Source organism: Trachemys scripta, chromosome 2, assembly GCF_013100865.1.
Source record: "Trachemys scripta elegans isolate TJP31775 chromosome 2, CAS_Tse_1.0, whole genome shotgun sequence".
In the NCBI taxonomy this organism is placed as follows: Eukaryota; Metazoa; Chordata; order Testudines; family Emydidae; genus Trachemys; species Trachemys scripta.
In genome coordinates, this window is record NC_048299.1 from 90,313,465 (window position 1) to 90,326,436 (window position 12,972).

Below are 12,972 nucleotides of genomic sequence, written 5' to 3' on the forward strand. Positions count from 1 at the left end.
GGAATACTGATCTGTACCATATGCTAGTGAGAGCAATAACAATTTAAATTTAATGAGTTAAAATAGTGAATACTGTGTCAGATTAGATATTTGCTTCAGAGCTTGTCAAAAGTAATTGCACTACTCTGGAGTTATGAAAAACTTGAAAAACTGAGTTAACAGGAAAGCTCCATGAACAAAGGACTGAAGGCAAACACAGTAGGGTAGATAAATAATTTATCAATTCAACCTAAATAAAAACAGACCTAAACATAACTTACCTTAAAATGTCTGAAGTCTGCTAGGGAACAAACCTTCCCCATATTCTCATTTTTTCCTTAAAGGAAGAGTCCACTCCTCAACAAAACACAGGCACCATTTTTACAGCGCTCGCAAAGAGGGGAAGCCCGGGTGCATTGTCTATCAACTAGTATTCTCAGAGCCATTCTGATATCATGCATAAGCTTCATAAACAAATAAGGATGTCATGTATTCCAGCGCCATTAGAAGCAGGAATGTTTGCCACATGGAAAAATGGCAAAATCTGTGGTGAAACAAGTGTTTTCAAGCTATAGAAAATAAGTCAAAGCTGAAAATTGGCTTTAAGTACATTGTATTTACAGTTATGAACAAGAATTCATGCATTTTAGTCACAGCTATTTAATAATGACATTTTGAAACACTGATCAGTTTATTGTAGAGTAAGAAGACCAAACTATTCACATTATAAGTGCTTGGTGGAGTTTGAGGAGTTTAGCAAAAGATTGTTTACATTTATATTCCTTGCCAAATCTTGGCTGAATTATTTGAGTCTGGCAGTTTGATGTACTTTATCATAAATATAGGTCCAAATCCTGACATGCACAGGAGCAGCCGCATACTAGATGGCACGGTTGAAGGCCAGTATTAGTTTAACAATACTTCAAGATATTTTCCTGAAAATTTCTTTTTCTGGAAAAGTATCTACCTTCTCTGAAGTCTGAGACCCAAATCCAGTGGTAGCTGGGGTGAACTGTAAAGCTAAAGTGAAAGAAATGCATCTTTACGCAGTACAATGGCAGCTGATGTTGGGCTATTGTAAAATAGTCCCACCTCTTACAGTGTCTTCTGTTATGAACCCTTTCCCTTCCCAAACCCAGTTTCTTCTCATATCTGTAACTGGGAACATTTATAATTTGAGTCTCTGAAGAGTATCAGATATCACCAAATCTGTTTCTCAAGAGCATAAAACATGTTATTAAAAAGAAACTGCACTGAATTATATATGGCACAGTAAAAGAAAGTTGACGCAGTAAAGCATCTCATTGCTTTTTGTTTGAGCTTTACAGCCCCCATCAAATAAAAAAAGCAAAGCTTAATATTTCACGTTTCATGATGGGTACATTTCACTGTTTTTAGTTCTATAAAACTTTCCATGGTTTATTCTTAAGTAATCTCAGTACTGCTGGTATGCACGGTGGATAAAAACAAGGACAGTCTAATGATACATTACAAATAGCTGGTTAACCAAGAACCAATTTTGATTCTGGACGGAGGGTTTAAATATTCTTGACATCAAGCAGACAGTATGGAAGAATTCTGCAAACATTTAAGGGCTATTTCACATTCCTCATTCAAGTAAAACTCCGATATTTGAGAGCTACAACTTAGCAAGGTGTATTGAGTAGTGTCCTAAGCAGACATCCATGGATGCAATGCGTGCACACACACAAAAATCTTAGAGTATGTGATTCTGACAACTACCAAGGTCATTCTTCTGAAATGTTATGAAGCACCCAAACTTAGTATCACACTTTAAAATTGACCTCAGACTTCCTTTACTTTAGTAAGTTCTCACCCATAATCTATATTTAAAATCCAGCATAACAAAGGTCAAAAACAAATACTGATATTTTCAACCATAACATCTCAGGTGTTTTGACAGTTTTTAGACATTATTACAAGCATAACAAGTCATAGAAAGGGCTTGTTTAAACATGATTTTATTTCCTATTTATTCTGGAAATAAGAGCATCCACACATGGAGTTAATCAGGGATAACTCCAAGTGTAGATAAGCCCTAAACAAAGCTTTCATATAACTTAGACACATTACCCATCAGGAGACAAAAAATGGTAAAAAGGCTCTTGTAGGCAGATATGTTAATCTAGTTTCTTTATCTAAGTCAGAAGAGAGTTATAAATGTTAATGGACAATTTAAGAGTGAAATGTTATGGTATGTACTGAACTCAATTATCTAATCATACAAACGGAGTTTGATTCATCACCAGATCTACACTATTCTAAAAATTAGAGCAAGACGACATCTTTGTATTAATTTAATTATCTAATGTTTATGTGCAGGTTAATCTTTACTTGCCAGAACACAAATTTGTTTGCTATAATCCATACATTTCTATTTTGTTTTCAAATATGAATCCTTTAAAATGCAACCAAAAACAAACAAACCCAAAAAAAAAAAAAAAAAAAAAAAAAAGCCAAAAACAAAACAGAAAAACCACAACCCAAACATGATTACAGACGTTTATCATTCAAGAGCTGGTTTAACAAATTAAACTTTCCAAATACAATACATTGGTTTCCTGAGATGGCTAAAACTCATGTTTCACTTATTTTACACTAGAATTAACAAAAAATTGTGCACAAAATCAAAATTTAACCAGAGAATATAAGCATTATATTTACAGAATATAACTAATTACTTCTTTGCCAAGTACACCTTAACAAAAAAGTCCTAAAATAATTTTTTTTACATTACAAACCAAGGATTTACAAAGGTTTTTGTTTTTTGTATTTCCACACTTCATTTTAAAAACGTTGAAACATAAAAAAATACCACTTCCTAAAGGAGTTAACAATAAAAGTTAGGGTAACAATCTGGCATGGAAGAGGTAAATAAATGGAAACCTGTTTTAACAGACACAAATCAATCGCTGGTGATTAAAGAACACTTTGTTCTTCGAAGCTGGTAGGCACTTCCATGTAGCCAGAAATGTATATTATCCACCACTACTTTCCCCTCCCCCATACATAAAAATATCCAATGCAGTAAAAAGAAGTCAGATAAAAGGGTGGACATTTGTTCAAATAAAAGCATTAGCTAGGGTCTTGATTACTGTTCATTTTGTGTAGGTTTAAAGATTTTGTCCCAAAGTTTTCCTGACAGATGGAGTTATTTGGCTTTTAGAAATGTTAACTGAAATACCTCCCTTTTTTACCAGTATATGTTGTTTGCTCACTGCTGTATTGTTGGTTTATGTCTGTAACAGAAACTGGCTCTAGGCCAGCCCATGGGTCCTCAAGCATTGAAGGTCTGTAATAGTTTTCCACATCATTAGACACTCTTTTCCCTCTGCCATGCGCTGTACCAAATGGAGTAGATGTCCTGGGTGATCCCTTTGGAAGAAAACCATCAGGTAAAGAAACATTTAATAGACTAATTAAAATGAAAAAAGTTTTCCTCTAATGTAGCAGACCTTTCAAATTCCATCTGCTAGTGATAATTACCACTGCCCTAGAGTATCTTCCTCAGAAAAGTTTAGTTTATGTATCAAGGTTCATCACAATATTTTCTTGGAAATGGTGATGTACCATTATACAAGAGTAAGCTTGTCTAAAGTAAATGTTCACTTCATACCTGTATGTAACTGCAGAAAAAAACAACCGAGACTACTTTTAAATAGACTACACAGTCCTGAAACAGGTCTAATTTAAAAGCTAGGCAACAAAACAAAGAATAGATTAAGCTTGGAAAGAGTTTACAAAGAACCATTTACAAACAGAAAAATCTAGACAACACAGAGTATTTAAGGGCTGAGGGTTTAATCTGTGCTGTACAAAGCAAAGACACAGTTAACCCAAAACACTTACAGTAAAGAACATTGTATTTGGGTTAAACCAGTTGTTTTTCAAGTTCTACATAAAAGATTCCCTTCTTTAGATAACCAAATGTGGGTACTGTTGCTATATAAATCTGTTAATTAAATGCAGCACAAACTGTTTACAATGGACTAATTATTTGTCTGTTGGTGCTTTTGAGACTTGAATTTTGTCAAAGCAGAGACAAGTTACGTTAATTATTCTCACTGACTACTGTTGCAAGTACATAACCTAAGAGAACTGTAACAAAGATTTTACTTTGTGAATCTGACAGCATGGGTATTGTTAATTTCATACTTTCCTCTGTAAACTTAGTTTCCTTTTGTATAAATGTAGGTCCTTCACACAGCAACAGATAAGATTTTAAACTCTCAAATTTGGCAGGAAAAACTTGGAACCAGACAAACTGCTCAGGGATGGTCTAAACCAGGGATCGGCAACCTTTGGCACGCGGCTTGCCAGGGTAAGCTCCCTGGCGAGCCGGGCCGGTTTGTTTACCTGCCGCGTCTGCAGGTTTGGCTGATCGCAGTTCCCACTGGCTGTGGTTTGCCGTCCCAGGCCAATGGGGGCTGCGGGAAGCGGCGCGGGCCGAGGGATGTGCTGGTCGCCGCTTCCCGCAGCCCCCATTGGCCTGGAGCAGCGGACCACGGCCAGTGGGAGCTGCGATCGGCCAAACCTGCAGACGCGGCAGGTAAACAAACCGGCCCGGCCCGCCCGGGGGCTTACCCTGGCGCGCCACGTGCCAAAGGTTGCCAATCCTTGGTCTAAACAATGGCACAGAAATTATGTATCTAAAGATACCAGACAGCAACAAGTTGTTCTTCCATACAGAGATGGTCCCTACACCTAGTCACAGAGGAGGAAGAACTGAGGATGTTGGGGACCATCCATCCTCTCCAAACCTCAATTCTAAAAATCTGGTGGTGCAAAGGGGTGCACAATAGGTAAGTTTTTTATAGAGAGCACCTGAAGTTTTATGGCACTGGAGATACATCCCACAAATGGGAATATGCAGAAGCCACCTTGATTTTTTTCACCCCACTTATTTCTCCATGTCATCATTATATGGATATGACTAGGATCTCACAAACAGAAGAATGACTACAAGTAGAGAAGTAGAACAACAGTGATGCCACAATTTTCATCTCAGTGTACCCAAGTCATAAGAAAAAATATATAAACACAAGAACACCTGTTATATTTCACAAAGCCTTCCATGAGACATTAGTAGATTTACAAGTGTTTCTAGACCAAGCCAATAAAAACTAGCAAAAAAGACTGGCATTAAGAGACACTCATTTAAGCCTGCATATTAAAAAGCAAAGCTGTATATTCTAGACTTCAGAAGACTGATCAAAGAAAGAGATGCTTCACTTCACTAAAATGTTGTAATCTAATTCAGTGGTTATAACACTGCTCCCAATCACCACACTCAGGAAATCTTTATTCTTTTTGTAACATTCTACTTATAATTTTCAGCATTCAGAAGACAATTAATTTATCCAAACTCAAAAACTCTGACACTGGATTTGTAATAAATATTTTGAAGGGATGATTGCATTGGAGAAGTGTATTTAAAATTCTAACGGGCTCATTTAGACATGAAACTCAATTTGGAATAAGGTGGGCTGTGAAGTTAGAAGGCATTAGTTATTCCTGCCTAACTCCATGTGTTGATGCTTTTTTGGAATAAGAATCCCGTTTTGAAGTAAGCTCATTTGGAATAAAGCACTCATTCTGGAAGAGGAGCTTCCACACATTGTTAATCACAAATCACTATTCTGAAATAACTCCCTATGTATGTAGACGTTCATATCTTAAAATATTAACCATGACAAGTATCTCCAAACACAAAAAAGTGTTAATTCTTAATTTTATTACTGAGAAAGTGTGGGGAAAGGGAGACAAATTTCAGAACACTTAACATTATAGTGAAGCTATTCTCACATCAATCCTCCTTTGAATAGAAAACCTAAGGCTCTGTCTACACAAGGAAAACTGTCTCTAGCTGATGTGGTTTAATATCATGATTTTAAATGTGGCAATAATGCCTAGAAAGATAGCAATGGTCACTCCCATTCCCAATTTCCTCTGTTAATGCTGAAAAGGTTTAGGTGCCAGCTCAGAGGAGCCAAGGGTTTTCAACCCTTTATAGAAAGCATGATAGGATACCATTTTACCAGATTTTGCACTTCCTGTAATAATGCTGACATTTTCTGTCCCATCTCCACATTTTTCCAGCCTCCATTGATGGGGGAAATCAGGGTTACCACCACTGTCAGCAATGGGACATTTCCCTGTTGGAGATGGAGCCTCTGTATTCAAAAGTCTTACTAGTCACTACTATGTCCAAACGGTTAATCAAGTTAGCATAAAAAGGTAATAATGGAAGTAGAAATACTTATGGCAGAAAACTAAGTCAAAGCTAAGTAAAGAGAAAGTCCTATAGTTAGATAGGGACAGGTATTTATTCAAACTGTTTTGAAAATTAATATAATTATAACAAATCTATACTTAATACTATTTCCCTTTAAGCTTTTTTTAAAAAAAGGTTATGGTAACTGAGGGTGCAAATTCAACTGTCCTCATTTTTAGTGCTTGAAAAGCACAATATTAGGTGTTAAGTAAAAAAATCTGACAAACACTGTTAATAAGAATTGCCTTTTCTAAGTCCTGTTTCCAGACAAAAGATTTTAGATGGTTTTTCTAGGTCCCTAAACTTGAGGATATCAGTAGTATTACAAACTTTAGAGATTTTGATGTGTATGAGGGTACGTCTACACTTACCGGAGGGTCCGGCGGCAGGCAATCGATGTTCTGGGATCGATTTATCATGTCTGGTTTAGACGCGATAAGTCTATCCTGGAAGTGCTTGCCGTCGACACCGGTACTCCAGCTCGGCAAGAGGAGTACGCGGCATCGACGGGGGAGCCTCCCTGCCGCGTCTGGACCCGCGGTAAGTTCGGACTAAGGTACTTCAAATTCAGCTACGTTATTAACATAGCTGAATTTGCATACCTTAGTCCGAAGTGGGGGGTTAGTGGGGACTAGGCCTGAGCAATGATGGGTTTACAGGAAGGAGAGAGAGAGAATATTAGTCTCTCCAGTGGTAACACAAACTTTTGAACAGACAATGGAATCAAACTGCTCAGTACTCGTCATTTTCTTCCCAGAAATCATTATGAAATAGCTTTCTCCTGAATGCAGTGGTCTAATCTATTAGAGACTAAGTTGTAGGGACACAGTCATGAGTAGTTACACTTTGCCACAATATAACTTCTTTACCATGTCTATTTATGTACTCTGTACTTGTGCAACTCAAAGAACAGTTAAATTTAGTTACGGTACTTTTCTAAATATTTTTAGTATCTATCAGCATGAAGTTTAAGATCAATTGTTAACTGTCCCCTCCATACCTTTTACTCATGTTAGATTTCAATCCCTTCCTCCACTGCAAATTCCTAACTTTTATTCATTTACTCCACAAAGAATACATTGTGAACAAAATAACTTGACCAACAATTTTACAGAAATTCAACAAACTATCCATAGTTTCCAATGCTGTAAGCATAGTCCCATGTCAATAACCACTCTGAAAAGGCAAAACCAGAGTGATTCAGCATGAAGACCCATGCACAGCTTATCAGGCACTTTTAGTAGGAATAGAAATAGGTTTTCCAACTGAGCTGAAAACAAATAATTTCAGTAGTTACTGGGAACTGTATTTTGTATGGCTTTAACACTGTTCACTTTCTACCTGATTAAGTTGATAAAAAAAAAGTAGTAAACCACTGTTTGGTGGAGTGTTCTCTACACCTACATATCAGCTATTGGGACTATGACTATAGCATTTCTACAGTGCATGTGCGTTCTGATAAAGTTAGTTCTGTATTCCCCCCTCCCCCAACTTTTGTTTTTAAAGACAAAGCTTAAGTTATGAACTACAAAAGTTATGACATTGCTAGGTAAGAAATATTTCACCTGCACAGGTGTTACTTTAACTATTAGCTCCATACAGAAACTAACTACAATTCAGAGATTAGCATAGTGATTCATCACTTTAAAATTGGAAGTTGAAAACCACAAAGCATTATTGAGACAGTATTTCACGTCTCTATTTTAAAGTTCCTTTTATAACTAGGAAAGATTTTCAACTCTGTTTGAAAACAATTTTTTTAGTCATTTTAGCAGCAACCTATGCTTGACTGTACCCAATCTCCCAATTATGTCAACTCCTCAAGTAAGAGGTCCCGGCCAAAGTTACAAACATTCAAATTCATTTTAGCTCTTAAAAAAAAAACTAAAAACAACTTGGTAAAGTTGAGACCGGGAAAAAGCTAACATAAGGAAGGAGAGAGATGAGTTTGATGCTTTCTTATCCCGCCCCCACAAATGCCAGGGCAGGAGGGGAGAGAATGTTCCTGGGGTTCTTGTCTCTTTCCCAGCCCCAAAGAGCCTGGAAGTGGATTCTGCTTTGCGTCAGTTTCCCTCCCTTTCAGAAAATGTGGAAAGCGCTGGTTGTGTGAATCAGTCTCTCTCCTCCCTCTAGTACAGGGTGGGGATGGATTTCACTCTGTATTGCACTAGTCCCTCTTTTCTGGGATCTGGGAAGGGAGCCTAAGGGGGGGGGGGGCGGAAATTGGGGGGGGGGGGGCTGCTGCGTGTTTCAATCCGCCATTAAGCTCCTTCCCACACGCGCACGGCGCCCACGCACCGAGGCACACAGCAGCGCCTCCCGCTGTCCAGGGCAGCTCCCCCTCCCATACCTGGTAGTATCTCTGGGAGCCCCGCGGCGAGGACTTGTATTGCTGCGGATGATGCGGCGGACGCTGCTGGGCCGCGGCCGGGGGGATGCTGCCGTAGGGAGCCGAGTACCTGGGGCTGGCACTCTGCGGCCTGCGCGGGCTTTGACCCCCCGGGGACGGGCTCCCGAACCGCCCGCCGCCGCCGTGGAAGCTGTGGCCTCGGGGCGAGTAGGGCCGGTGGCCGTACGGCGGTGTGTGGTGGGGGCTCCCGTAGCCCCGCGGGGAGGGCGGCATAGGGCCCCCGCCGGAGGGAGGGCTCCGAAACCCGCCGCCCCAGGGCCCCCCGCCCGGGTACGGGGGCGTGGGGGGGCGGAAGCTCTGTCGGTGCATGGCCCCGTTCCGGCTCCCGCTGCGGCCTCAGAACCCCGAGCCGGGAAACGAACGAAAAGTGCGCAACCGCCCCTCCTAACCGCCAGAGACACACGGCGCGTGCGCGCGCGGCGTGCTGCGTTGCTGCTCGCTGGGGCCCGACGCGCCCTGTGCCGCGGCCAGGAGGTTCCGGGTTCGGAGGTTCCGGCGAGGCAGAGAGGGAGGGGGGAACAGAACACTACACCAGCGTTTCCCCCAGCATCAGTTAGGGCACTCCGGGCACCGCGGTCCCCGGGGAGGAGTCGGCAGCAGCTGCCAGGGAGCAGGCACCCAGCAGGGTGGGTGGGCAAGGTTTGGCTGAAGACACCGAAGGTGAAGCTCTCCTCTTAGGAGAAGGCCCCTCGTGTTCTCACTGCTGACTCCGCGTGGACGGTGAAGTCCCATCCCCAAAGCAGACTGTAGCCATTAACCCACCTTGGGTTCCAGGCAGGGTAGTGCCTTGTGGCTGGGCCTACCCAAACAGCTGTGTTTTATCCATTCGAATAAATATAAACATCAGAGGCCCTCAGATCAACCCCTGTTTTGAACAGGTTGAGGAAGGAAAAAGGACCAGAGGGAGAGCTCCCTGGCTTGGGTAGGCATCACCACTCTGGCTTCTCCTTGGCTGGTGCACTAAGAGCTTCCCCCCTCCTGTTTCAATCTACTTTAACCACTGGTTCAAAATAAGATCCCCTCTGCCCTAGTGGGTTTCCTCAGGCTTGGTTCCACTTGCTGGAAGTTCAGTGCCCTTGGCTCTTCCAGATTACTTTCTCCTAGTAGGGCTCAGGTACCCGCCTCTCTGGTCTTTTGGCTGCACAGATCAGCTTGTTGTTTTTTAAAGTGATAGTCTTACCAGTGCAACCCAATCTTCACAGTATTTATCCTTGTCCTTTCAGACATGCTTTGATTAGTGAAATAGTTAACAATATTGATATTTAAATTATCACTGGGAATCTGAGGTGTGAACTACCCTACTGAGTTGAATGGGGCTGCTCCCATATCAGAGCTATTGTTTCAGGCTCTGCAGATTCAGGGCCTGTCTACACTTGAAATGCTACAGCTGCACTGCTGAAGCACTTCAGTGTAGACACTATTCTTATATTGAAGGGAGGAGCTCTCCCATCTGTTGGCAATCCACCTCCCCCAGAGGGGGAAGCTAGGTCAAAGAATTCTTTTGTTGAGCTACCATGGTCTATATTCGGGGTTAGGTCAGCTTAACTACATCATAAAATCATAGGGTTAGACGGGACTGCGTCCACAAGGGTCATCTAGTCTAACCCCCATCCAAGACATAACTTCATTTCAGTGTTATGGTGGCTCTTTAATCTAGGTTAAATTAATGGAGAAGTGTAGCCCTTTTATATAAACTGTCCAAGATTCTAGCATTGCTTTGAGAACTAGGCCTCAATGCTGTGCTCTATGTGGGTGGACCAACGCATAGCCCCATTTCTACTTCAGCACGAGCACCTATAACTTTTTTATTATCTGTCATTTAGGTGTTAAAATTTGCAATGTTGAAGTTAATTTAATCTTTTGCATTTTTTAAAAGAGCTAAGCAAAAAGAAATTACAAATACAAGCCATAAATTGCTGCATTTTATAAACCAACCGTGCAGAATACCATTTCAAACCAAAAAAAAGTAACATAACCTGTTTACCTCAATTAAGTTTAAATTATGCTCCACATGAAAGAGGTCCTAACTTTACAACCTAGTTGAGACTGTATTAAACTAATGCCTTGTTGATTAATTTCCCCCCAAATAGCTCAAATTATTGATTTCCAACAAAATACTTGTGGGAATCTGTAGCAGATATGTTCTGTGACAGGTTTACCTACCTATTTATGTGTCTACCAACATACTTATATGGTTTTCACTGTAATACTTGAATGCCTCTCAAATACGTAAAAGTACAAATAACAGTAACAAACTTTATGTTTCCCACCCTGTACAAGAAGCTCTGAAAGTTGCTCAACAAAAGTATGCTAGAGTTTAAACTTGGTAAACTTTCTCTGGAAAAAAATAAGATACATCTCTTAAATGCTAATTAAGTGCAACTGGTGGAACTCTCCTCTTATTATCCTCTGGCAACATATCCCAGAGGATGATCATCAGTTTCTAGGGCAGTAAGGAATTTCCTTCCTTACTGGGGGAAAAGTATAATACATTTGTGAGCTATATATTGTAAAGGACACTCTGGTAACCTTATGATGGATGCCTTACAAATGCATGGGATGAATATGCCAACTCTAGTTTTACACCGAGTAAATTAGTACAAGAGGGATTCTCCCCAACTATTTGCTCAACCAGGCAGAATAAAACTTCACAGCGCGGGGCAAAATTTATGCCACTCTGAGTTTACGTGAAGCAGCAGTGCTCAGTCTGAAAAGGATTTAGCAGAGGGGTAATACAGAACAAAAATTGCTCCCCTGGGAGCAAAATGTACTAGAAAGCCACCTAAGTCCGCATCTTCCCTAGAAGAGTATAGCAATAAACCATAGTGAAACAAAGTCTGAGAACTCCCTGACCGTGACTGAGGTTGAGAGTTTTCCCCACAAGCCTGAATCCTAGTCTCCCACTCCTGAACTTCCCACTACCACCAGGAAAGGTGGTTTCATTGTCGCACTCACAGAGAAGGGACCAGGAGACATTTAGCGTCGCGCTTGCGTAGTCCACATAGCTGGGAACATTTTCACGCTCCGAGAAAAAATGGGAGAGACATTGAGAACTACGCCTGCGCGGTGCGAAAGGGTGGGAGAATTTCCGTGCGGAAAGGGTAGACTGGAAGCAGCGTAGCACTGCGCCTGCGCAGTATACCGGACTGGGCACATTTTTCACACACACAGAGGTGGGAAGGGGCCGAGTCAAATCGGACCCTGACGCGCCTCCTCCAGTCCTTTCCCCCGAGTGCCTGCGGCTCTGATAGCGGTCGCTATTGCTCGCAGTGAGTCAGTCCTGTGCCTCGGTACGTAGCCTACGGTGCCTCTGAGACGTGTGATTGTCCCGGCTCGGGCTGACAGCCGCAGCAATGCTGACCGCTCTGCTGCGAAGAAGGAGTTGCTCCTGTGTCAGGCGCAGGACGAGTCTGTGCCCCACTCTCCCTAGCAGCAGTGGCTACCCTGTCTCGCCCCTCTGCCCCAGCCCTCTGAGAATCCTCTCCTCACCTAGCAGCAGCAGAGGGGTGCAGGGAAGCTCTCTCCAGCCAGGTAGTCACTTCTTTTAAACTCTTAATTTAATAAACCACTTGTTTTATCTGGCCTGGACACCGTGGATCGTGTGTATCATGTAACACGTGCGCAGGGCGGTGGAAATGAATCAAAGTCCAGGAGAAATTTTACTTAAAAAGCATCTCAGAGCAAGCGTCTCTTCATACTATTATTATTTATGTGTACAGGTGAGAGATCTTTGCCAAACCAACATGTTTCCTGCCCCAGCTATCTTAGTTTAGAAAAACACAAGAAAAACACATCCAGAGCTGGATGATAAGGGACAAGCCAACATAAATATTTGCTTGGTTGAGAATTACGCTATACGTGTGATGTGCTATAATAATGTCGTTCATTCCCCAAAGGCGCTGAGAGCGCCACACACACAAACACTGAAATGCAACTGCCTCTAGGGCTGCAGATAGCGAGGGAAACTTCTGCTCTTATGAAAAATATGATGGGATATTTTAATGTCCATGCAGGGCATGAGAATATGACACTAATAATATCTGTCAACGATAGCAGACTGAATTCACATAGATTTCTAGATCGTTTTCTTTGTCCCCTAGCATTTTAAGGAAATTTTTTTAAAGTTTATCTGAAATTGGACTTGACTCTACACTCGTGCTGCAGCATTACTAAAACCATAACTGTCCTGATTGCAAATGATTATTTTTTTCTAAATGAAAATGTACATCTGGCTTTGGGGTATAATTTTCCACAGTGGCTGAGGAAGAACTCAAAAGGTTCTGATTCT

General features: G+C 41.5%; 2 protein-coding genes across 3 annotated transcripts in view; one reads left to right on the plus strand and one right to left on the minus strand.

Annotated features, from left to right (window-relative positions):
- Nucleotides 1-1,945: 1,945 nt before the first annotated feature.
- Nucleotides 1,946-9,095, minus strand: MPLKIP (M-phase specific PLK1 interacting protein). The gene is made up of 2 exons (XM_034761247.1): nt 8,625-9,095; nt 1,946-3,375 (listed from the first exon to the last, which is right to left on the minus strand). Exons 1-2 carry the CDS (start codon nt 8,991-8,993, stop codon nt 3,172-3,174), a joined length of 573 nt encoding a protein of 190 aa, XP_034617138.1. The 5' UTR covers nt 8,994-9,095; the 3' UTR covers nt 1,946-3,171.
- A 2,729-nt stretch (nt 9,096-11,824) lies between these two features.
- The window catches only part of SUGCT (succinyl-CoA:glutarate-CoA transferase), a 491,880-nt gene continuing 490,732 nt past the window's right edge, over nt 11,825-12,972 (plus strand). The window contains exon 1 of one of the 2 annotated variants that reach the window (XM_034761248.1): nt 11,825-12,215. In XM_034761248.1, coding sequence (XP_034617139.1) covers nt 12,038-12,215 — 178 coding nt within the window. In that variant the 5' untranslated portion in view covers nt 11,825-12,037. The remainder of the gene's footprint in view (nt 12,216-12,972) is intronic. The other variant, XM_034761249.1, reaches the window with a different exon arrangement.

Bases quoted from the DNA above. Each gene is read 5' to 3' on its own strand.
- MPLKIP (XM_034761247.1), bottom strand. From the start codon at position 8,993: ATGCACCGACAGAGCTTCCGCCCCCCCACGCCCCCGTACCCGGGCGGG. The intron at 3,376-8,624 runs GTATGGGAGGGG...TTTCTTCCAAAG, and splicing joins GCTCCCAGAGATACTACCAG to GGATCACCCAGGACATCTAC.